Here is a 26,514-nt window from a genome sequence, read left to right on the forward strand (position 1 = left end):
GTAACCAATATTGGAATAGACTGACAAGCAGTTTCATCTAGTATCAACCATCTTTCTGTGGTCTTCAATTCTTAAACTTTTGTTCATTGGTTGATTATCCAATTCTCTCTTTTAAAGGTTGAAAATAGTATGCTTTTCCACTGAGGGTCGCTAAACAAATTCCAGTTGCATTCACAAGTACAAGATTCACTCCTGGATCTTGAGGCTGGCCTCTCACCATGTCAAGCGAAGCAGAAGCAACAAGTGTAAACAATTCTCCTGCTCAGCAACAGACACTACTGAAACCACAGACTTCCAAAAAGGAGAAAAAGAAAGGTAAAGGATAAATTAAGGGGAATTACATCTACAGCTGTTTAATGCAATGGACGTGTCCATGAAAACTTGTGTAAAAAATATAAAAGGTAGTCTTTAAGGCGCCACCACATTTTTTGTCTTTGTTTTTAAGCACCTAAAACAATGTTTCTTAACAGCTTCTTCTTTTAAATACCCATTTCGATGAATGTTACATAAAATAGTGGATGGATATTGACTGGAGATGGGCACGAACCATTAGTTCAGCAGTTCTTGATGGTTCATCCATCGATCCAACAGGTGTTCTGCAGTTCCAAGCCCCACCTCCTCTGGTGGGCACCCACTCCCAGAGGAGGCAGAGCAGGAAATCTGGGACTCTGTCTCTAAGTGGGCGTCTGCCAGAGGAGGTGGGGCTCAGAATCAGTTGCATGCTAGGGCAAGTGACCAATGGCTGACAAAATATGAAAACCATTTCTACAATGGCTTTCACACAGTATTTTACAATAGGATTTTAGCCAGTGAGGTGCTATGTTACAGAGGTAAAGAAAGATAAAGGGAAGATAAATGTACTGCTGGAAATCATAGGATGATGCACTGCTCTGTGTACAAAGAAAGAAATTGGTATGGTTATTTTCTTCTCCTTCAAATAAAATTATAGTATTATAGAGTTGTTGTTTTTTTCAAGCCACACATGTCTCACCTGAAATCACATAAGTCACAGAGGTTAAGAATCACTACTGTAGTTTAAAAGGGCCTCGCCAAAAACTCCAAAAGGTCCAGTCCAGAGAGGATGTGGTTGGGAAACAAACAAGGAAACTCAGGCTGCTGTGCTGGAGAACAGCTGTAGTTCAGTGGTGCAGCATTATCCCAGGTTCAATCCGCGGCATATTTCGGTAGGGCAAAAGAAGAATCTTGCCTGAAACCCAGGAGAGTAGCTGCCAGTCAATGCTGGCAGTACTAGGCTGGCTGGATCCATGGATCAAGCTTTGTGACTGGCAGCAGTCAGAAGAGCCTAGTGTGTGTCCAGCAAACCATCACTAGTAGACAATGAGTCTAAGAGCTGCCTAAGAGTTCTTGACCTGAAACCAGCCTGCTCAGAAGCCTTCCTTTTTTGGACCTTTTCTTCATGGTATGATAAAGTCTCTGTCCAGGGTTGGAGAGAGCCTGTGGGTTTTCTGACAATTTTTTACTGCAACTCCCATCAGCCCTAGCCAGTGGCAAAGGACTGAAAGAGTTGCAGTTACACAGTTCTAATACCATTAACATCTGGAAGGCCAATGTTCTTCGTCCCTGGCAATACAAGGTTGTAATACCAACTTTGAGAGAAGCAGACCAGGCTGTAGGAGGCTGCCACCTAGGGCCTTTCCCTAAATAGCGTGGTCATCAGATCTGTTACTGAATAAATGCTGGACAGAAACCTGCAGAACATTCTGTAAAAAGCAAACGGTTGCTACACATTGAGGTTCACCGTGTGAAATTGTAATTGGTGGAAAACATGCTTGTGTCTGTAAAATGCACAGATGTGGGAAACTGCCTGGCTTTTATAAAATGCAGAATTAAGAAAGAATGTTTACAGGCCCTGAAATGCATACATGTCGGGCAGCACAAATAAAATGACATGATTAAAAACTGGCTTTTTAGGATCAGAGAAGACAGAAGAATTCCTCTTGGCCAGATTTCAAGGAGATGGTGTAAGATACAAGGCCAAACTCATTGGAATCGATGATGTCCCAGAGGCGAGGGGAGACAAGATGAGCCAAGATTCCATGATGAAGCTAAAGGTGGGTCTTATTACTTCCTCCTTCTTTCGGGCACTAGAAAATAAATGGCTTTTCCCCTAAAGCACTGTCACTTGATTGAAGGGTTCCCTGGTCATCAGCATTCCATTTCCTGAGATTTCAGGGCCAAAACCTGAGACCAGGAAGTGGGCCCTTGTGATATCACTAGGGCAGGGCAAGCAGAGGTTGAAGGAGGAACAGAATTGCTTATGGGCCCGGAGTTTCTCCAAATGATTCCAAGATGCTCCACTCCAAATGGCAGGATTAACGTCGCTATCCGGATTCGTTGCTATGCGGGGGGGGGGGACCCCATAGGAACGCATTAAACTCCATTTAATGTGTTCCTATGGGGGAAAAACTCACTGGTAAGCGAAGATTCCCCCATCCAGCCACCATTTTCGCTGCCTGGTAAGTGAGGGCAGGGCGTGAAAATGCTGCGGGTGGCCATTTTGCTGATCCAGTGGCCATTTTGGAACCACCGATCAGCTCTTTTCTAACCATCGCAACTTGAAGATCGGTAAGCGAAACGCTTACCAATCGTCGCAAAGCGATGTTCAGCCTATCTAAACATCGCAATGCGTCGCTATGCAGATTCGTCGTTAAACGGTGCACTCGTTATGCGAGGCACCACTGTACTTGACTTAGCAGCAAAATGCCCTGAATCTGTATAGTGTATGCAGAAAGGGGAGAAGTATTGTTAGGATAGTCCGGTGGTTTAGGTTTCTTGCTGTGGAGCCAGAGGTTGCAACTTCGATCCGCCACTACGCCTCCTCGATAGAGGCTGGACTCGATGATCCCTAGGGTCCCTTCCAGATGAGGATGAGCAAAACGCAAAGCATGCTGCTTATATAGCGCCCCATAGTGTTCGAAGCACTCTCTGGGCAGTTTACAATTTTAATTATGCAGGCTATACATTAGAACAACCTAGCTGAATTTATCTGTATGTCTTCAGATTCAGGTATTTTCTATATGGATTCTGTTCCTCAGTGTGGGAGAGAAAGAGCACCACTTTCAAGTGGCCCTGAACACTTAAGGGCTTTGAGAAAACATGATATTAAAATAAATGCACACTTGGCTAACACAACACATTAGTGAATTCAGTGTTTGGAAAATGTCCGTTCAGTAGTGTCAGAACTCGGAGATCAGATGTGATGCCTGCAAATATTCCAGAGGGAACCACTGGGCATGAATAAATCAGAAAGTTTGGCACCTTAGCAAAGACAACGGTTTCCTGTATCATTATATAGACTCAACCAAACATTTGGGCCTTTGTCACCCAGTCAGACCCTAATCGCCACCTTGTAATTGAATTAATTACCTCCTGCTGGATAACTCAGGGGTTTAAGTAGGCTGGGAGTTTGATTGTCCACCATGCCTCCTGGGAGTAGAGCCAACCTCGGTGGCTTTGGGCAAGGGGTTTATGAAGTGCTCTTTAAAGCCATACATATTGTGCAGATGATTTAAAAAATTTCAATCAAAACACTAACTTTTAAACATAGAAAAACATATCAGCAAACGTGAGGCAGGAACAAAAAATGGAAAACATTCTTGCGAAGCATGGCTGTAGAAACATTTGTCTTGTGAGTCATCAACCCCATCGCCAAAACCATTCGTCTTGCGAGTTTTTTGTCCTGCAAGGTATTTGTCTCGCGAGGCACTACTGTAGCTAATTCTCCTGTAAGAAGAATTTGCCTAATCATGCAACTAGTCCTAAATGAGTGATTGTGAAGGAAATGGAAGGCAATATATGCGGTTGTTCAGTACTTAATGATAAACTCAAACAGAACTCCTGTGCATTAGTACACTTTGGGTGGGGAAGCTTTTGTGTTCACTTTGGCTTTCTGTCCATAGGGGATGGCAGTCGCAGCTCGCTCTCAAGGACAACATAAGCAGAAAATATGGGTGAACATCTCTCTTGCTGGGATCAAGATCATAGATGAGAAAACAGGGGTAAGTTCTGCACTCAGCTTGTCTGGTAGTGGGTTAAGCTCACTTTTGTTAGAGAACTACTAGCTTTCTGAACATGAAAAGTCATGGTCTAATTTTAAATCTGAAAATGTGCTTAACAAAGCAGAAGCTTCTCTTAGGCAGATACTTCAAAGAAGTGTACTAACGTTATTAGCCCATGATAGTTAATTATTTAGCAAAGTGAAGTATCCTTTAAGCAGTTCTTGGGGTTTCTCAAGGACTGCTTCAATCCTTTTAGAAGTGTGTCAACTCTACCTTGCATACACCAATTTAATCTTGGCACTCTTCTCTGTGCTGAGTCAAATATTAAGTAATTGGTGGGATCTTCAAAGCATGACTTAGCAGAAGTATAGTGGAAAGTTTAGAAGCACATATACTCCTTATGGCAATCCTCATAGCTAACAGTCCTGCATAATGAGAGTCTGAATTGAGGGCAGCTGGAGCTGTTCCTATTGATAAATGAGGTGCAGATATTTTGTAAGGTTAATGGCTTCTAACTGCCCATTCAAGACCAAACTACTTCAAATACGTTGCAATATAAGAGGGGTAGTTCACAACTATATACTGCTCCTGGGAAACCCATTTGTCTCCTAGCTACTGTGAGGACTGCAACTAAGCTTAGAGAGGAACAATAAACTTGGGGGGGGGGGTAATAGATGATGTAACAGTCCCTAGTTCTCAAAAAGGACTTGGATTTTGTCCCTAAGAGACCTGACTCCACCACTCCATTGCAAGCAGGGAGGTATATGTACAAAGTTTCTCTTTTGCACACCCATCTAAGCTAGAGCGATATTCCCTTCTACTTTACTTTTAATAATCTCTTTCCCCATACTCTGCAAATCTTTCCAATTCTGGGATTTAGAGTTACCTGTGGTCAATGTGCACCTGTGTAACTTCACGAAGCCAACACTTCCTAGCCTTTAACACCCATGAGCTATGTCTAGCGTGCTCTCTCAAACAGTGAATGCCTAAGTTAAAGCAAAGTGGGTTAGCAGCATTCGTGGTGGGAAGGTGAAACTGCAGTGAATCCTTGTGTTAAAAATTACAATTCATAGCAACAGGCAGACTTCTCAATTTGCTTGTGCTTTAGCTTTCATAAACCGGTCAAAGTGCTACCCCTTCCAAGGGTTTTCTAAAAGTCGATCTTATATCATCTCTTCTGATTCCAGGTTATTGAGCATGAGCACCCAGTCAACAAAATCTCTTTTATCGCTCGAGATGTGACTGACAACCGTGCCTTTGGCTATGTTTGCGGAGGAGAAGGGCAACACCAGTTCTTTGCCATAAAAACTGCACAGCAGGTAAAATGTTAATAGTGGAGTGGTCTCACGACCAGGGATGGATGGATGGATGACTGGTGTGTTTGTTTGTTTGTTTGTTTCCCTGCTTTTCTCCTTAAAAGGACCCCTGTATTGCCCTCAGCCTTAATGATCAGGTTTCAGAAAATCAGATTGTGCAGTTCCAGTGCTGAACGGGTAGCATTATAGTATATATTATTTTACAGCCTTGTGTCAGAAGTAACTTACTTTGACCCGACTGGCGCTTTTGCGGGAAGTGAGGCATTTAAAGTGCAGTTTTATCAGTTCCACACTCCCAGTGAGTTTCCATGGCTGAGTGGGGATTTGAACTCAGGCCTTCTGAGTGCTAGTCCATCACTCTGTCTGTTACGCCACACTGATTTAGCATAGTTCTACACAAAACTGGCTATCTTCAAAGATTGGATTCTCTTGGAGTCCATAGTTGAATAGAGGAGAGATGGAATCTGGAGCATATCTGGTGGATTATATAGATGTGAGAAATGTAGAGCAGGTCCTAATTGCAATGGCTACAGTGCTCTATGCTGTGTTCATTCCCTAACATTACAAAAAGAGAGGCCTCTGAAGCAATGCAAACGACACTAAAAACCTGATTGGTCAATAAATAACTATGGCCATCAAGTTAGTTCTCACTTATGGTTTATTGGTCCCTTCTTCTGGTGCTGCTGTGGAGTTCCCACAATTTGCCCAAGTTTGCACAGGCTGGCTTTTCTCTGGAAAAAGTCAGTGGGAAATTGAACTCCAGATTCTTATGCTCCAAGCCACTGAGCTGTCCAGCACCTCCTGATAGAAGCATGTAAAATAATTTGCAGTGTGGAATAAATTCATAGGCATCTCTCCCTCGTATTACTAGAGCCCATGTCATCCACTGTAGCTGAAAGAAAACACATAATCCAGGACATAAAAAGTATTTCTTCACACTACACCTGGAAGTGATGGAAGAGCAGTCAAGATGCTGTTGCAAGATACAGTGATGGAATCTGAGAACGCAAGATGTAGTGATGTGCTATCACTGTGGATGGCTTTGAAAGACAACTGGACAAATTCCTGGTGGATGGGGCTAGCCATAGATAGATCCATGATGGATATATATATAATGCTTCCAGTACAAAAAGCGATATACATACCTGTATTATTTTCCAGAGAGCATGACAAAGCGTGTTCTCTTGTCCTCATGTCCTGTTTGTGGGCATCTGTTTGGCCCACTGGAAATGTTCTTTCCTAACTGAATGATCGCAGTACAGCAATGGAATCAATTACCTCAAGAGGTGGGAGTGCTCCAACGTTGGAGCCATTCAAGAGAAACTTATACAACCACCTGGCAGATATCCTTTGATTTGTATTCCTGCATCGAGCAGGGGGTTGGACTTGAGGGCCTTATAGGCCCCTTCCAACTTCACTATTCTATGATTGGGTTGGATCCAGACCAAGTTAGTCATTCGTGGCTGACCGGAGTCCCATGTGATTTCAATAGAGCTTAACCACAGTTAATTCTTTTTGATTCAGCTCATTGTAATGGGAATGATTTGTGCTGGTTAAATAAAAGTCTAAAGGAAGGGCATAATGAAACAGCACTTAGGAACATGCCCTTCAAAAACGTTCAAGAACAAGGACAGTCTAACTAACATTAATGGGATTCCCAGCGTGGTCTAGTGGATAGAGTGATGGATTGGGACTCTAAAGAACAGGATCTGCTCTTGGCCATGGAAACTAACAGGGGGAGTGGAATTGTTAAAACCACTCCTTAAATATCTCAATTACCTTGAATGCCCTGCTGGGTTGCTATAAGTCAGTTCCAATCTGATGGCACAGAACACACACACACACACAACTAAGGTCAGAGGGCAGGAAAAGTCTCAGGAGGTGAACACCAGGTAGTGTCGGTGAGCTGCGGTAATCCTTGTCCTTTAATTATGTGTCAACATAATTAAAGGAAGAAAAGGAAAAGATGGAGGGCAAAAGCAAAGCACAAAATGTTGTGGAACCTTAAAAGACTAATGGATTCATTACAGACTGAGTTTCCATGGTTTAAAATCCACTTATTGAGACACATGGAGTGTTCACACTGTATTGTCTGTATTTTTACATATGCTCATAGTGATAGAGTGGGTGGTCATGACCAGGGGAGGATACAATCTAGACATCATGTTCACCAAAGGCCTTTCTAATCAGTAGACTCCACTTATGGCCTCATAAAACTTAACTTTAAGCTGAGTTCAGTCACTCTGCAGTTAGCCCAACAGTGTAAGCCCTTGAACTAGTCTGTACCAACCAACCCACCCCCTATGCATTTGTGTCTCTAGGCAGAGCCTCTAGTGGTAGATCTGAAGGATCTCTTTCAAGTCATCTATAACATGAAGAAGAAAGAAGAGGACGACAAGAGAAAGGTAATGCTGATTAGTTTTAAGTAGCCTAAAATCTGGAATGGGGGGTGGGTGGGAGGAAACCTAGCAGTTGTACATAATATCTACAATTGCTCCAAAGCAGAGTTTGCCTGAGATAAACTGGAAGAACCCTGTGTGAATTCAGCAATACCAGCCACTACCCAGTGTACTCTAAAATAATGTTTGTTCTATCAACAAGATAAGGAAGCAGAAGACGGTATTCTTTCCTTTGAAAACGGGGTCCATAGCTTGATAGGACAGAACATGCTTTGCACTCAGAAGATTTAGGGTTTAATACCTGGATCCACAGTTCCAAATAAAAACAATTTTAAAAGGGTGGGGAGGGTGTGAAAGGCTTCTGCCTCCTGGAGATCTGGTGTCAACCTAAGTAGACAGTCCTAGCCCAAGAGAATAGCAGCTTGATTTGTTAAGGAGTAGCTAATAAATACTGTTATTTATTCTTATAAATACTGAAACGGTATCTTGTCATTTTTCAGAACGAAGAGGCTAACAAAACAGAGGTAAGAAACAAACCCCTGCCCTCTGGCCATTGAAGACCCATCACCTAACAGGCTTCAGATACCACTGTTGCTTCCGAGTAGTGTGAAGCAGGGAAAGCTTGTTCGTGCTTGATGTTTTGTGTAGCAGAGAGTACAGCAACCGACCGTTGAAACCCATGTGACTTTGCTTTGTTTCAGAATGGCAGTGACGAAGCAACTTTTGATCAAGCTGGCAAAATGAAACTGGTATGTGGAAGTCTCTAACCTGAATAGTTAGGCAATAGACTCTTGGATAGCAGTTCAACCAGAATAGACTGCATGAGTCGAGAAAGTTCTGGCTGAACGAATACAGCAAGATAAGCTGGAATAGACAGTAGAGAGACAGCAGAGACTCTGGTTTTTCAAGCTCTTTCTATGTTCATGCTGTTGTTTGTATCTGAGTGATCTGTGCATTCAGACATAACTCACATTTCTTCCTTTTAAAGGGTGTTGACCAGATGGATCTGTTTGGAGACATGTCCACTCCTCCTGATATTAACAGTCCCTCAGTGAGTAATAACAACTTGACTTTCGGTCTTCAGATTTTGGAAAGCCTTTTTTTAAATGACTTGAGCCGGTTTTTAGGTGTGTGTCTTTAGGCTGAATTTGGTTGATCAACTTGAGTCTTCATATTGACTGAATCATGCTGTTGAGCAATCATGTAGTGTAAATATACACAGGCACAGTTATGTGGAAGATGCTAGATCACACTCTCATGGAAGCAGTTGCGCAGTGGAAACTTCAAACTGTGATATGTGTTGTGCACTGGGCAGGGGCTTTCAAAAAGCTACAGTAGGACCCCTGTATCCATGGAGGATTGGCTCCAAGCCCCCTGCAGATGCCAAAAACCTCAGATAATAGTGAACATAATACATAGCATAGAAAAAGAGAAAAATGCAGAAAAAAAGTATTTTCATGATGTATTGCCAGAACTGGCTACTAGAGGGAGCCAGAGACTGTGTTACAAGAACAAGAATATATAGCAAGGTCTTTGGCTCCCTCTAGTGATCAGTAAATACATCGTGAAAATATGTATTTCTAGTTTTTTAAATATATATATTTTTAATATTTTTAGACTGCGGATAAGTGAAACTATAGATACTGACCCCACAGATATGGGGGTGTACAACAATGAGGTTGTATGGTACTGCTTCTACAGATTTATCATAGACAGAGCCCTTCCATGAATGATAAAAATTTGCACCTATTTGCACAATGATACTTACAATGGCAATAATCCTTAGCAGCATTCTGGCCTTCATGTTTAGGAATTGATCCCAGGCAACTGAGGTGGCAGTACTCAAAAGGCCAAGGCAAAGTATCCAGTAAAGATGTGCTTCTGAATTTAATTAATTCCCAAATTCAGAAACTAACTGGGTTGACTCTGGCAGTGTCCATATGGAAATGGAACTTCCCTGAAGCAGATTGATATAGAACACTCCTAAAGACTCATTAGCAATTTGGATTTTGAAGGCTGCAAACACAGAGAAATGTTTCCAGCAACTGATACATTTCTTCTCAAATCTTCCAAATAGTGCATCTGTTTACAGGGGTTGAGACTAGAAGAAGGGAAACTGGCAGTTCTGGCTTCTAACCACAGAGAAAGGGTCCTTCATCCCCAGTGTTATTTGGAGAGATGTTAATATATTGGTGGAATACTGTATATTGAGTATGAAGCATAGGAGTCCTTGTTTGTAACTTGCTGGATATCTGAGTCTTTGTGCCGTTGCTGCTGTGTGTTCTACAATCATCACGCACCCCGTCCTATTGCATTTTCTGTGACTTTGGTGCCAGCTGATTTGAAAGCAATACCTTCAACTGTTTTTCGTTCCACATTCCTCTGTGATACGCCATTTTCGTACAGATTTCTATCAAAATATGGAGAGAGTAATGGAAGCTGCTCACCTCTTTTGTTTTGAAAATTCTCCTTGATCTTAATGAGGTTCTTAATTAGAGCCACCCCTCAATAAATACCCATAAAATTGAGGAATAAGCTTTTTTTCTCTGTCCCCCCCTACTTTATGTAAAAATCCCTAAATTATAAAGTGCGCTCTCGTACATACCTCTGTACCTGCTCAACTGAAATTTGTTGAGTAGGAAAATGGAGGGGAAAAATCTTCATGGAGATTTCATTCAAATTGGCTAAGAAATAGCAAAATTATAGACAGTACTCTTTTATATATTTTAAGGTAAAATTCCACCACAGGTAGCGCAAAAGACCTTGCACCTATTTGTCTGAAAGTTGGTAGGCACAATCCTTTACAGTGGTACAATGTATTCAAATTTGACTCAGATATTACAAAGAGATAAAGGTTATGAAGATTTGCTTTCTGAACTGAAGTTTAGATTCAAACAAAACCAAATGAGGCTGTCTTCCCAACCAGAATCCGAACGAAATATTGTAGTTGATGCATACCTGCAATATTCTGGAACAGATGAATCGCAAGAAGTCCCCAAGTTGGTATAAAGCATCTCCATACACACATCACTGGCTCAGTCAGTAGTCAGCTGAAGGTACATATAGAAATGGAGTGTGCTTCCGGAAAACGTTATAAGTAAGGATCAGGAAGAAAGCATGGAGCAAGAAGCATGAGGATTCATATGAACACACTGCCACCACAACCTGGTTTGCTGGGCAGGTGGTGCTGGAACCTTGGAGGTCTTCAGCTCTAACCACGCTACCTTGACAGTGGTCTCCACCATCCATATTCAACCCTGTTCCAATGAAGATTCCCTTCATTACCTCTCTGCTAGAACTTCAGAATTGCCTGATTTATCCTGACCTATGTATTTCCTAGCCAAAGATCAAAATGCTAGTAGAAGATGTCTGTACTTCACTGCAAGGTAGCTGTCAAGTAGCAAACCCCTTCTAGGTCATAAATAAGCCTATATTTATAGTGTTTCCCTGTGAATCTGCTTGGCTATTTTTAATCATTGATCACATGAATCACTTGCCCATATCTTAATGACTCTTCTGCTAATCTGTCTATCTTTCTCCACCCTAACAGGAGGAGGATAAAGAGGTCCTGTTAGTGGATTTAAACTCTGAGATTGAGGTCCCTCCAACTTCTCTCAAAGGGGAGGAGCTTTTCTTGAATGACATCACGCCTTCCCTCCCATTGACAAAGCCACCACCATCTTTCTTGCCTGAAAATGCTTTCTCTGCAAACCTCAGCTTCTTCCCTACACCCAATCCTGACCCTTTCAGCGACGATCCTTTCACGCAACGTGACCAATTGGCACGCCCCCCGCTTGATTCTTCCCTCAAACTTTCCCCTCCGAAGATGGGGGGCAATGGCATCAATGGGGATGCCGATTACTTTGGGGAACAGTTTGACCAGATCTCGAACCGAACGGGTAAGCAGGACCTGCAGGCCAACCAGTGGCCACTGGAGACAAAGCCAGCCCAGCTAGCGGCCAAGATTCCCAACGGGATCCCAGAGAGAGAACAGAATGGTTTTCCTGCCAAATCCCCCCTAGACGTCTTCGTGGAGAGCTCTTCCAAAGGAGTGCCTGTGCAAAATGGATTACGGCTAGACTCTGAAAGCAGCCCCTCCTTGATGACTCAAGATTCTATCACGATTAGCCCGCCTCCACAGAGTAGCAAGCCAGGAAGAGGAAGGAGGACTGTTAAGGTGAACACTAATGCACGAGCACTGGGGTGACATGCATGTTTTTATGCTTGGACGAGGTGGAGGCATTTCTCACTCCCTCTTCAACAAAAAGCTTTGGTGACCTTCAGTCAATAAAGCTATAGTCTACGGTCACCGTAAACATTCCTCTGTAGCTTAGCTGTCTCTGTGCATCAAGAGTCTTTCTTTCTAAACCTAATTTTCTCTTTCCTTTTGCTGCCATGCCTCTTCTGGTACTTCTGGTAAGTAAGATTGCCCATCTCACAAGGCATTTTAATATATGTATCTTTATATATATAACCTATATATATATATAACCTATATATATAAGTTGGAAGAAAATGCAGTCTTGATAAAATGAATGGGAGGGGAGGGACTTATTAAATGTGCAGCCTTGTATAGCACACGGTAGCTCAGAAGTGAGGCTAAGGAGAGGTTTGTAAGTCCTCTTGGTATAATGTTGGTCTAACTCTGGGTAGGTAAACCTGTGCTAATGTTCTCAGAAGCGTTCCCCTCCTTTGGTTAGGGGCTGCTGGAAACTTAGAAGGAAGTAGTGCATGGAAACAGATCTATGTAATGAGCACTGGCTCTATGCCTAAACGCAGTCAAAGTGATCTTGAGCTAATTTGGTTTGTTATTTCAGAAAAGAAAATCATACGCTGCCATTCTTGCATACCGTTTATGGCAACTAGTACAATAACATTCCCCAAACCAGTTAGTATATACAGTGGTGCCTCGCTTGATGACGTTAATTCGTTCCAGCGAAATCGCTGTAGAGCGAAAATGTTGTCAAGCGAAATTTAAAAACCCATTGAAATGCATTGAAAACTGTTCAGTGCGTTCCAATGGGCTGAATACCTCCTCGTCCAGTGAAGATCCCCCATATGGCGGCCATTTTCTGGTGCCTGTTAAGCGAAAAAGCTTTCCTAAAAACGGGGGGGGGGCATTTTCTTCAGCCGGCGGCCATTTTGAAAGCCGACGAAAATCAGTTCCTGAAGCAGGGAACCGATCATCGTTAAATAAAAAAACCATTTAAACCATCGTTTTGCGATCACAAAAGCGATTGCAAAAACCTAATCGTACAGCAATTTCCTCGTTAAGTGAGGCAATCGTTAAGCAAGGCACCACTGTACCAAGCAGATGAATGAGAGAATTTGGTCACACTTATCTGTCTGAATAAACCAAGTTCTACCAAACAAACATTCCTGCTGTGGGGCAAAATTCCATAAGAGAGGGAGCCACTGAGCCATTCCAGGCAAGAAGCTCCATAATATATGTGCTTTCACCAGGAAAACCCTTTCTCCCATTTCCCTAGCTAGAAATGGTGTGTGTTTATTCTTTGGACAAGAGTAGCTAGAATCCTACAACCAAGACGGCCAGTGGTTGTGATGTGTGTAGGATTTGGGGAGCTGTAGTACAAAAAGCAAAGATTGCTCATAGCTGTCCATTATCAGCTAGATATCCAAAATGATAAGGACGTAGAAGACCTCTCCACCAGATCCTCATACATGAATAGGCTGGTAGGAGAGGAAGCAGTCCTTCGTTATTCTGGATCTAAAGCCATCTAAAGATCTTTGCCAGTGCATTGTACTTGGAAACAAACTGGTAAGCACTGCAGTTCCTGCAAAGCACTTGAAGAGAAATGCTCAGCAGCTTTCTCACTCCTAAGTCTTGGTCACTGGGGAGACACTTGAAAGATAGTCCTTGAGCAGAGCTGTGCAATAACGCAGTTTGGATATAACAACACCTTCAGTCACCATACTCAGACCTTCATCAGGAACAGTCGGTGTACGATCCTTGAGTGAAAGTAGCACTTCTGACTATGGTTGCCTTGTGCCTCCGGGTGTTAATTTGAGTCCTGAAGTACCTCCTCTTCAAAATGGTATGCCTAATCTGTTTACCAAACAAATATTGTCAGATCCAAAAATGGCTGGAATTCTGGTTCTGGAATGAATCTCCTGCCCAGCAGCATTTCCAGCACATGACAGATTTTTACTGTACTTCATACAATTCAGATAGCTGGACTCTGTAACTGTCATATCAGAAGGTTGCAGAGAAGATGAAGGATTATAACAGTTTGAGAAACGTTTGAAGTAGCTTTTTAATCCCAGGAAGTTTTGGACTCCCTGTGCAAAGAGAACCATCATCATCACTGAGTCTTTCTTTTTGTCTTGATTTCCAGAATGCAGCCAATGACTTGTTTGGTTCTGACATCTTTGCTCCGGGACTTCCTGCAACAAGTTCTCTGACCACGGCAACCCAGCCGGCCTCTGCACAAACCAGCTCTCTAGAACTCTTCAACTCAAGCACTCCCACAGCAGCTCCCATGCCTGTATTAGGTTAGTAAAAGCTGTCTTAAAAAGTGCTGCTTATATACTGTCCTATAGTGCTTCAAGCACTTTCTGGGGGGTTTACAATTTAGTTATACAGTCTACACATTGCCTAACACCCCCCCCCCCCATGCAGGCCTTGATGAGAAACATAACATTGGCTGATACGTGAAACGGGACATTCAGTGAGATTGAATTCTCCTACACAGAGGATGGCCGACAGAACTTCTGTATCCAGCCCAGTTGCTTAAGCAGCTTGCTCTAAACCAAGAGTAAGCTGAGAGAAACACGCCTGCCTAGTGCCTGCTGGGACCCCTGTAACAAAACAAAATGAAAAAGGTGGAGCAGGACCGGATGACCCTTTTTTTTCTCCTGCAAAACCTTGCTTTGATTTGTAAGAGCATATACTGGATAGGAGGGCCTGGCGTGCTCTGGTCCATGGGGTCACGAAGAGTCGGACACGACTAAACGACTGAACAAACAAACAATACTGTACTCTGGTTGGCTGAGACTTAAGAGCCTAAATACTCATATTTTCTTTGGTCATGCAAGACAAGCTCACCTGGACTTTGGACACATGGTTCTTCTGAATATGCCTTTATGGATTTCAGATCAAAGTGGGCAGAGCTTGGATTTTTTCCAAAGCCCAGGTGATACTGTAGAACAAAGAGTGTTTCAGTGCGGAGAGAGGCATGAACCACAGTTCAATGTGGTTCAGTGGCTCCGATCTATAGGTGTTGTGTGAGCATCTCAGATTCCCTGCCCCACCTCCTCTCATGGGTGCCCACACATTGGGAGCCCCCTGGGTTTCCCTGCTTTGCCTCCTTCTCTGAGTGGGTGTCTATGGGAGGAGGTGGGGTGGAGAATCTAGGGTGCCCACGCAACACCTGTGGGACTGATCCGCTGAACTGTGCCAAAGCATGGTTTGTACCCATCTGTAGTCCGGAGTGGTTGATGCCACATGTTGTATACTGTAACTTTTACGCACAGCTGTATTCAGCCGGTTGTAAGCTTGCACATTTGCTTGACTAAAGATTGCACTCAAAATGCTGGTGGATTTTACACTATGTAGATATTTTTGCTGGTATCTATAAAACATTGGATCTTGCTATGTGTCTGGAGTTACCTAAAGTTAAGTTTAGCATTAAGTGTTGAAGGTGGTTTCTTCTCTTTCTCCCCAGGAGGAAGCTTGCCTACAGCCACTTCCCCAACACCAGCATGGGGTCCCCAGCCTTCAGCCTTCAGCCATCAACCTTCAGGCTTTTCTGGATCTGTTTTAGGTGCTCGGCCAGCGAGCTTTACTCCTCCTCTTAATTTTGGCGCTCCTTCCCCAGTTCCTAACTGGAACCAAACCGTATCCTTGGGAGCCCCTGTCCAGCCTCCAGCTCCTGATCTCTGGAGTCAGCCTGCACGGGTTTCCCCTCCCAATGCGTGGATGCAGCCACCCGGTACAGGGAACCCTTTCCAGACCAACATGTTCTCATCCACCTTAGCAACCCAGCCTCTATCGATGATGCCTTCCATGTCTTCCGCATGTCCTCCCCCACAGCTACCTCCCAGAACTGCATCTCAGAAAGAGCCAAACAAGAAGGAGAGTGATGCCTTCACTGCTCTGGATCCACTTGGCGATAAGGAAATCAAGGATGTTAAAGAGATGTTCAAAGACTTTCAGCTGACGAAACCCCCTGCTGTGCCTGCAAGAAGGGCAGAGCAGCAGCAGCAGCAAGGTGTGTTGGGTGCTTCTGGAGCCCTTGCCAATTATTTCTGTTGCAAAATTGGTTTTTCCTCAAGACTACGCTGACCACAATGACTTGGAAGCTAGTTGGTCATCTGCTCAAACTGATGGTAAAGCCACTGATCTTCTTGAATCAAGTGGTGACCTCTTCTTCCAAGTCTATTTTGATGTAGTTAAAGGAAAATACTTTTAGAGTGTATGATGGGTATCTTAAGTGATCATTGGGGGAGAAAATGATTCCATAAAAATCCTTTAACTAGGAGCTATTCTTGACTTCATTGAGGTAATATAATGACAGCAGTGTCCAGATGAATCTTAATTACATTGCACACATGCTGGGTGTCCATGGATGACCCATTTTCTCTCGGACTGCTCAGCATGTAAATGTTTAACATTTACATACATGCAGAGTTCCAGCTGCAGAAGCTGCTGTGGTAGTCTGACAAAATGGTGGCCAATGTGACCAAACATATGACCTGTACTTTGTCAGATCACTGTAACACTTTTTGCATTAGGAGTTCAATGTGTGTAAATACTGAACAGGCTGCTCACCAGATCTTTCCATTAGATGTGTACATGATTTTAGGAAGGCACCAGAAATGCTAAAGCAATTGTGAGCTCTTGTAGTTACTCAGATTTAAGTAACCCAAGACATATCTGTAGCTCTTAAGGATAGTTGAGGAAAGGGGAAAGCTTGCTGGCTGCTGCTAAGAAGGTCTAGGTCTGGTCAGTTCCTGGATGGAAGCTACTGGGAAACCTTATACTGTATATGATGCTACGAGTTGGTGACACAGGATAAGGGGAATTATAGATACATTATACTTCATGATTATTGGCTTCTGTGTAACCCTTTTTGGGGAGATAAAGGTGTCACTGTAGGTGAGGAAACTGGCACTGCTGCCTTCCTCAGGCAAATGCATCACCATCGTCACCATCCACTGTAAAGGTATTGCCATTCTTTCAAAATCCTTGTTGAGTTCCCAGCTGTATTAAGCAAACTTTCTGTGGGCTAAACCGCAGAAGCCTGTGCTGCAGGGTCAGAAGACCAAGCAGTCGTAAGATTGAATCCACACGACGGAGTGAGCGCCCGTTGCTTGTCCCAGCTCCCGCCAACCTAGCGGTTCGAAAGCATGCAAATGCGAGTAGATAAATAGGTACCATCTCGGTGGGAAGGTAAACAGCGTTCCGTGTCTAAATCACACTGGCCATGTGACCACGGAAAGATTGCCTTCAGACAAACGCTGGCTCTATGGCTTCAAGAGCGAGATGAGCGCCGCCCCCTAGAGTCGGACACGACTGGACAAAAATTGTCAAGGGGAACCTTTACCTTTACCTTTACCTGTTGGCCAAGACTTTAGATCCATCATGTTAGCGCGGCATTCCGTGCAGGGTTTACTTAGCCTGCCACCTAACAGCTGAAGTTATAGCAATCATTTTACTATAAGCAAAGGTAACCTGTCTCCTATAGACAGAAGAGAAGACTCCCTGGAAAAGATGCTGATGTTGGGAAAGTGTGAAGGCAGGAGGAGAAGGGGACGACAGAGGACGAGATGGTTGGACATTGTCATTGAAGCGACCAACATGAATTTAACCCAACTCCGGGAGGCAGTGGAAGACAGGAGGGCCTGGCGTGCTCTGGTCCATGGGGTCACGAAGAGTCGCACACGACTAAACGACTAAACAACAACAACCACGTGGACAGGACTTCTGCTACCAGGGGCCATTTTGGGTTGCAGAAAATGGCTGCAGCTATTAATTTCATGACCCTTGATGTCCTGTAGTGACACACATGTCAAAAAGAAAGCTTGTCTGAAGGCTGATTCTCATAAATGTTGAGGAACAGCACACTTTTAAATCTCATACAGGCTAGCCTAAATAGGGAACATTTCCAAAAATGAAGCTTTGTGTCTTGGGTCCCTGACTTAGTGGGGTGGGATGCTAATAGACAGTGGTAGCGTGACACATGGACAGCTTCTCTGTACACTACATCTGGCTTTTTGGTTAAACTTTGAATATCTAAATACAAATGGTGTCTCACAAATATAATATGAATATGAGGTAAACTGAAATTAGCTATAATTTCCTGATGAGAGGAAGCATGTTTGGTGGCAAGACTGGGTTTCCTTTGCTGTGTCTCATGAAATGTGTTGATTAGGGTGCTGTCAAAATAGTAGCTTGATTAAAAAAAAATATCATCCTCCTACTACACAGTTCCATCCAAGCCTGTTCCCTGGCAAAATGCTGTGTTGCCCGGCAAGACGGCGGAAGCCCCATTTGAAAATCCTTTTAAGATAGATCCTTTCACCACTTCCTCACAGAATTCAGTAAGTATATGAATAAGGTGCACTTCACACGCAGGCTGTATAAGGCTTTCAGTATATCTGGTATAATAAGCTGTACACTCATGTTGGGAGACTCTGGACTCCTGTCTCCCCCTAAGAGATTTCTTCCCTGTCGAAGATGAATGGTCTCCATTATTTCTGTGTGTCGGCACAGCCTTTGCATATCCGTAAATTATTGGCACTTCCTTGTTCAAATTTATTTGCATAGGCAAAGGTGCCAACTAGTACTGTAAAAGTAGTGGGTCGGAACAATGGCATGCAAGATCTCTCAAAGCACTGCTAGCTCATGTGAAGGGCAGTCGTCTGGAAATAAAAGGAGCATGAATGCGAATCCTGTTGGTTCTCCAGGGAAAGGCTCTGCACTGCTTGTCCGTGTTGTCCATGAAGTGGAAACCATCCTTACAACCCTCAGTCTGTAGTTAGAATGATGTCCGTGTTCAGGCAAGATGACTGAGAATGCCAGCAGGGATGTAAACATTTGCATCTGTCATTCTTGCATGTGAGAATGAAAAATATTAAATGTTTTCTCCCCGCTGGCTGAGATGAGATGGATTCTTATGGTAGCGCTTTCGGTGAAAAATTCTAAGAAGCTGATTTTGCCCGGAGAAGGCATTTTTTGCAGAAAAAAAATCTTGATTTTTTTGTAGAGTGGGAAATTGCTTTTCTTTTTCATGCCGGCATGAAAAATCTCACAGTGGTCATTGCGTTTTGGTTGATTTTGTTGTGGTGTTTCCATGTGCTGAGGCAGTTTTTTTCACCAAGGATAAGAAATACTGCAAACATTTGTTATGTCCTTTACCTATCTGCTCAAAAAGATTGCACTGATGCTCAACTGAATGAGCTAGCAGACGTGCATGTTTGCATAAATTCTGGGCTTTAACAGCCCTTCCTGGTAGGGCTGAGCCACTGTACGCAGGTGGTACCATCTAAATACTCTTTGAGTTCCCTTTCTTCTGCTTTCCTTTGTATTCACTTTCCTTTCCTTTGACTTGAGAAGCAGCTACAGTGGTGCCTCGCTTAACGAGCGCATCGTCTAACGATTAAATCGCATAGCGATCCGTTTTTTCAGATCGCTAATGCGATCGCACAACGTTGTTCCAATAGGGAAAAATTCGCTTTGCGAAGACCGGTAAGCGTTTCGCTTACCGATCTCCGCAAAACGACCCCCGCCAATCAGCTGGCCGCCGGAAGCTGGGAAATGGCCTAAAATGGCCGCGCGCAGCGTTTTCGCGCCCTCGTTAAGCGAGGCGGGGGCGCGAAAATGGCTGCCGGCCATCCTGAAGCTTCGCTGAACGGTGAGTATTTGGCCTATTTGGAACGCATTAAATGATGTTTAATGCGTTCCAATGGAAATCGCTGCCCCGTTCAGCGATGCTTCAGCATAGCGAAGGTTAATCCGGAACGGATTAACCTCGCTATGCGAGGCACCACTGTACTTCTCCATCAACTGCTACAATATTGCTAGATGCAGAGCCTGAAAGTAACTAATTACTTTGTGACATAGCCTGTTATTTTTGGGGTAAAAAGTTGCAAGATTTATAGACACAAAGTTACATTTAGATGTAACAAGTAAGCCTGGTTTACTTTGGGATCATTGACCTAGCTACAGTATTTTCACAATTTAATTCTCAAGGACATATTATTTTTAGGAACATTTTAATAGGAATTGTTCAGGTTTTTTCTTTTTCTTTTATCAACCCTAACTGGCAAGGGAAATTCGCTGGTTTTGTCTTTTGTGTTCTTATATTTCTAAAGTGCAATACCAGAATTGGGCACTAGAGGTACCCAATGAGTATTTCCATTTGATTTGGTCTACAGTATTATTGCTAAAGACAATATATGCTGGCTGGACAGCTCAATGTCTTGAATATAAGCCAGCCTGTGTAAACTTGAGGCAAGCTGCACAGTCCATAATGCTCCCAGAAGACGGAAATGGTAAATCATTGCTGCTTACTTAGAAATTCTAGAAAGGGTCACCATAAGTTAGAATTGACTTGATGGTATATACCTATTATTGATATTAACACCCTGTGTTAATAATGCACAGTAAATTACTTGTGCTTTTGGAGCAATAATAATGGCAGCAGAAACCTAGCTTGTGAGAAGTACTCAATGACACAGGTTACTTTTAAAATGTAACATCCTGAGTTTAGAGGAGATGTTAGGGGTACACACCTTACTGAAATTAATTTCCGCAGGCTTTTTCCTTTTTTCCAGGTCTAAGTCCCATCTGTTTTCTTTCCATGCAATTTTTTTAACAGACAAAAACTCTTTTGTGTCGCGTCTTTCCTTTTAAAGGTTAATTCTTGTCTCTAGTGTTCAAATGGTATGCATTATTTGAACACGTTGATTACCTTGTGTTGATCTGATGCTGCTCTTCAAGCAGTTTTCAAATGCATGCATTTTATGGCACACCCTTGCCAAAGTCTTGAAATATGTGGACTTCTGAATTAAAAGTGTATGCAATCTAAACTCCTTTCTGGGAAGTGTGGGCTGGAGTAACCTTCATATATAGAATAAACCCAACATAGTAGATTCCCAATACATCCCTTTTAGATAGGCTCATCTGAAATCTTGTGGGCCAAAGAAAATCTTTCAAAACCTGAAGAGCTGGCATGTCTAGAAGAGATAATAGTCTCCTTGTATTCATAACATTTCCTGCTTGTGTATGCAAAACATTTCAGGAGAAGGTTTTACACAGGCTAACTAAGTTTCTCTCCCCTCCCTTCTCTTAGGTTACAACTCATCAGCCACAGCCTCTGGCACCATTTGGTGACCATTTTGGAAATCCATTTGCATAGACACAGCAGGTGAGTTGATTTTAGTGTGCTGGCCCTTTTTCCTGCATCAGTCCCTCTTAAACTTAAACTGTCCATCCTCTAAGAGAGAAAACTTGCTATCTTTAAAAACTGCAATGTCCATATGGTGGGAAAGTAATTGTTCCAAACAGTGGTCCTATACACTTCATCCACCAAATATTTGAGATCTCAGCTTATGTTTACTGTCCTGGCTGTGGCTTTAGGGAGTCTACCTAAACCAGGTAGTCCAAAGATGGAAAACCATGGTTTTAGAATGATTTGAGCCTGAATGTGGCTAAATGCCAGGCAGCTAGTGACTGCTGCTTGCAAAAGCTGGTGCAAAGGTAAACAATAATGTTTTGCAATCTAGAAGGGCTCTGCAGACACATACGTGGGACATGGTGTAATATCAGCTTCCATATTAGGCATTACTGAACAAGTCATTCTGTGGCTGATACCTGTCTCACGTTTTTAGTAGTTCACACTTAGCAATGTGAAAAGGTGCCTTGATTTAGCTGAGGAGCCAAGTAACAACTTTGTGGTGCCGAATCTGTGCAGAGAGATTTGGCCCTGATCTGATCTGATTTGATCCTGAATAAAAAATTAGGTCAATTGAAACTTTAACAACTGTCACTGTTTTGTACAATAGGAGCCCCGTAGCTGTGGGGATAGGTTCCAAGTCCCTTTGCGGATGCCTGAAACTGCAGATAGTTGCAAACCTATTCCTATCCACTGGGGTTGAGGGGATGAGGAGGATGCAAGTGCATTGCATACTGCAGTGCGTGCATGCCTACTGTGGGCTGAGTTGCAGCAGTGATGACTGAACAACTGAAATCACCCATACTGACTCTATGGATATGAGGGGTCCTTACTGTACAGGGAAATTAGAACTATGAGTTTTCTTTTTATTATTTATTTATTTATTTTGTAGATATGCATGATTGAGAGAAAAAAGTAGCCTGCTCAAAGGGGATTATTCCTGTTAAATTATAGGCAAATAGGGTTGCATGTTCTTTTATGAGCACCATAACATTGTACAGTGGTGCCTCGCTTAACAAGCGCACCATTTAATGACGAATCTGCATAGCGACCCGTTTTTTGTGGTCGCTAATGCGATCGCATTGCGATGTTTAGATAGGCTAAACATCGCATTGCGATCATTTCTGCACCCGGCGGCCATTTTGGGAACAGCTGATTGGCGGTTCCAAAATGGCTGCCGGGTGCAGAAAATGGCTGCCCGCACCATTTTCGCGCCCTGCCCTCGCTTACCGGGCAGTGAAAATGGCGGCTAGATCCAGGATTCTTCGCTTACCGGTGAGTTTTTCCCTAATAGGAACGCATTAAATGGAGTTTAATGCGTTCCTATGGGTTTTCCCCGCCTGGATAGCGAAGAATCCGGATAGCGATGTTAATCCCGGAATGGATTAACGTTGCTATGCGGGGCACCACTGTAGTTGTTTTGTAAAAGGGCAAAGAATCTGAGGACTTTATAACTCTTAATTAGTGGATAATTCTCAGCTTGCTCCTGCATGTGTGTGATTTATAAACGATGCTTTTGTGTACTGTAGTGTCTGTAGTGTCTGTAATTTTACATAAAGAGAGAACCAGATTGAGCAACACTGATTTTGATTTCATAAAACCTAGGCAACTAGGGCATTATGGGTGGCTGGGCTATCTGATAGGAAAGAGCCTCAGTCTAATAAAATTACTACTGTACTAGTCCTGAGACCAACACAGAGCCTTAGTTGCCTAAGCAGCAAATATAAAGAGGATTGGATTTGACTGGGAAGAAATTAGGAAATGAGGGATCACTACTAGGAATTAAGATCAGTAATGAGTACTGACATGATGAAAGAAGGCAAAACACAGTCATTTGGAAGTAAACACAAAACTCCCACTAAAACACTGATCGGAGATGGTGAGATCCTTGCTGAACCCAGACTGGAAGCTAGAGGGACAGGTTGGTAGTGGGTGAGTGTCACTACATAACACATTAAGATTTGGGCACAATGAAGAGATTGCAACTGTGATGAACAAATTAACAAGAAAGGGGAAAACAGCATTAGGCTAGACCAGTGGTTCTTAACCTTTGTTACTCAGATGCTTTTGAACTGCAACTCCCAGAAACCCCAGTCAGCACAGTTGGTGGTGAAGGCTTCTGGGAGTTGCAGTCCAAAACTCCTGAGTAACCCAAGGTTAAGAACCAGTGGGCTAGACTACTTGGATTAAAAAATAGAGGTCTGGAAGTGAGGAGGCATAGACTCGGATTAATCAAGATAACAAAAAACTAGCAAATTGCCCATTGTATCTTTCAAGCATCTTCTACCAACACTTAAATAAGCATAGCCATAACTAAACTTGGAGTGAGTTTCGAGAAAATGGGTGTCATGTGACCTAACATTTGGATGTATTGCTAACTCTAATTTTTGTTCTCCAGAATGAACTGCTGTGACAAAAGAACACAGTGGATAACTGGACGTCCTGCAACTGTCTTCACTTGGTGTTTATCTGCCTCATGCCTCACCCAATTCTTTCAAGAAGACAGCCCTTCTTGAAACCCCTGGGTCACAACCAGCTGAAGCCAAGGAGGGAATCTGCTAGAGACCAAACTGGAACTGGGAGTGAATTCAGCCTGTGTGGGATTTAAGTAACTGAACACTTCTGGTCTTCACTGGGCTTGCTGTCCAGGCCGGGAGCACTTAACTGTAACATGCAGGAGAAACTCAACATTCTGCTATAGGATGAAGTCGCACCATCTCACAATCACTGCACCGCCACACAAGGGAAGAAAGCCGTGATCTGAACGGGCACGACTGAGCCACCTAGAATGCAAAATGGCCAAATAGTCACCTCATGAGCTTAACCGCAAGCTTTAAAAACTTCCAGCACTTCCACTTTCTACCTACTCAGTATGGCCAGGTTTGGGGGGGGAAATGGAATTGGTGTGAAATAGGACAAGATTGGGTTTGGCTCCTAACTGGTGAATCCCTCAATGTAGTAAGGATTGTTTTTTTATGCCCATGTGACCCAGTAGCAGTTGAGACACTCCTGGCAACCTTTTGGAATGGCTGAAACGTCGTATGCTTTGGTTTTCCTGCCACATCTTGTGCTACAGCAATGACCTCCAGCAACATATTTTTGCTCCATAATCAAACAAATATCGGGAGAAGGAGAGATACAGAAATAGGCAGAAGTTGTTGTTTTTTAAAAAAAAAAACGCCTTAATGAACACACTGTTAAGTTGGAAAGAAACTGTACAGTACTTCAAACAACTAGTCTGTCAAACAAGATTGTATTCTTGGCAATCAAGGGTGTGGCTTGAATGCTCTCTAGAAGGAAACAGCGCACAACACTAGGTGAACCTGATACGAAGAATGTGTTGCACCTCCTCATCACGACACTTAACGATGACAAACTTGAAATCAGATGTCTGTTTAAATGTCTAGGTAAACGCCAAACCAGAGATCGGCCATAATAAGGAAACTCTAAATCTATAGCAGCCAGTTACGCAATCTGCTCTGTACATACTATCCTGCACTTTTCTGAAATTGAAAAAAAAAGCACACTATCCATTTATATGAATTTCTCTTGGACTGGAAATATAGAAACGTATGGATTGTGTTACACTGTAAAAAGTAGTTGTCATACTTTCTGACAATTAAATGTAACTTCATTTCAAAAATTATGTGTGTCTTTAGATTGAAAATGACCTAATTAGCGACAGGACGTGGTGGCGCTGTGGGCTAAACTGGCAAAGAAATACAGTGGTGCCTCACTTGATGTTAATTCGTTCCAGCGAAATCGCTGTAGAGTGAAAACATCGTCAAACAAAATAAAAAAACCCATTGAAACACATTGAAAACCGTTCAATGTGTTCCAATGGGCTGAATACCTGCTCGTCCAGCGAAGATCCTCCATACAGTGGACATTTTTGGTGCCTGTAAAACGAGGAATCCATCATAAAAAACAGCGGGGGGCCATTTTCTTCAGCTGGTGGCCATTTTGAAACCCAATGATCAGCTGTTTGCTGATTGTCGTAAAGCGAAAATCGGTTCCCGAAGCAGGGAACCGATCATCATTAAAAGAAAAAAACCCATTTAAATCATTGTTTTGCGATTGAAAAAACCTAATCGTACAGTGATTTCCTCGTTAAGCAAGGCAATCGTTAAGCGAGGCACAACGGTATTTTGCTTTTGTCTTTTCTTTTTTTAATCTTGTCAAGCTGCAATATCAAAGTTGGCCATGAGAGGGAACCAGGGAGTATTTCCTTGCATTTTTTTATTTTTATAATTTATTTGTTTATATTACATGCTGCCTTTCTCCCCAAGGCAGTTCACAACAACTAACACTATGCAAAAATCAACAGCTCTAAAATACTATAGAACTATCATATTAAAAAAGTAAACATATATCAGGAATAAAAACAAGATTTAAAACATTTTTAAAAAACATTTTAAAATCTCTAAATTTAATAAATATAGCATTCCTGAGAAATGTATTGCTGAAAAGTCTGCCTGAAAAGGAGCATCTCTGCCTGAGAATGGAAGAACAAAAGGAAGAGCGCCAACCTGGTTCCTTGGGACAAAACATCCCAGAGCTTGGGAGCAGCCACTGAGAACGGCTTCTCTCAGTCTTGGTAGTGTCAGCACTGTGCTGTTGTTGTTTAGTCATTACATTGTGTCTCACTCTTTGTGACCCCATGGACCAGAGCACACCAGGCCCTCCTGTCTTCCACTGCCTCCTGGAGTTTGGCCAAATTCATGTTGGTCGCTTTGATGACACTGTCCAGACACCTCATTCTCTGTTGTCCCCTTCTCCTCTTGCCTTCACATTTTCCCAACATCAGGGTCTTTTCCAGGGAGTCTTCTCTTTTCATGAGATGGCCAAATTATTGGAGCCTCAGCTTCAGGATCTGTCCTTCCAGTGAGCACTCAGGGTTAATTTCCTTCAAAATGGAAAGGTTTGTTCTCCTTGCAGTCCAGGGGACTCTCAAGAGTCTCCTCCAGCACCACAATTCAAAGGCATCAATTCTTCGGCGGTCTGCTTTCTTTATGGTCCAGCTCTCACTTCCATACATCACCACTGGAAAAACCATAGCTTTGATTATGTGGACCTTTGTCAGCAAGGTGTGTTAATAACATACAATGCAACTGGGTATTTTTTGAGACCACAGTAAGAATAAAATCCCAAATGCCTTGAAGCAGTAAGTAATGAAAGGAGTTCCCTTTTCTTAAAAAAAATCCCAAACTTTGCTCTGGAACATCTTCCTGTGCTAGGAATCGGCAAAGCTTGAAACAATACAAAGAAAATACACAAAAAAAGTCTAATATTTTCTATTTCACAGGTGGAGAACCCAAATTGAACTTTCTATTCTGAAAAGTTATCCAGCTCAGCAATTCAT

The 26,514-nt window shown here is 42.9% G+C and overlaps 1 protein-coding gene across 2 annotated transcripts in view; it reads left to right on the top strand.

Moving 5' to 3' along the window:
* Positions 1–24,039, top strand: part of DAB2 (DAB adaptor protein 2) — a 48,951-nt gene extending 24,912 nt beyond the window's left edge. Inside the window, exons 2-15 of one of the 2 annotated variants that reach the window (XM_072992811.2) lie at positions 118–315; positions 1,933–2,072; positions 3,921–4,019; positions 5,207–5,338; positions 7,657–7,740; positions 8,235–8,258; positions 8,436–8,483; positions 8,723–8,785; positions 11,285–11,911; positions 14,091–14,247; positions 15,420–15,965; positions 18,185–18,297; positions 21,051–21,125; positions 23,551–24,039. In XM_072992811.2, the coding sequence (XP_072848912.2) occupies positions 219–315; positions 1,933–2,072; positions 3,921–4,019; positions 5,207–5,338; positions 7,657–7,740; positions 8,235–8,258; positions 8,436–8,483; positions 8,723–8,785; positions 11,285–11,911; positions 14,091–14,247; positions 15,420–15,965; positions 18,185–18,297; positions 21,051–21,116 (2,196 nt within the window). In that variant the 5' untranslated portion in view covers positions 118–218 and the 3' untranslated portion in view covers positions 21,117–21,125; positions 23,551–24,039. The remainder of the gene's footprint in view (positions 1–117; positions 316–1,932; positions 2,073–3,920; positions 4,020–5,206; positions 5,339–7,656; positions 7,741–8,234; positions 8,259–8,435; positions 8,484–8,722; positions 8,786–11,284; positions 11,912–14,090; positions 14,248–15,419; positions 15,966–18,184; positions 18,298–21,050; positions 21,126–23,550) is intronic. The other variant, XM_072992813.2, reaches the window with a different exon arrangement.
* The last annotated feature ends 2,475 nt before the right edge of the window (positions 24,040–26,514 follow it).

The sequence above is a fragment of the Pogona vitticeps genome, chromosome 2, assembly GCF_051106095.1.
Source record: "Pogona vitticeps strain Pit_001003342236 chromosome 2, PviZW2.1, whole genome shotgun sequence".
NCBI lineage: Eukaryota > Metazoa > Chordata > Lepidosauria > Squamata > Agamidae > Pogona > Pogona vitticeps.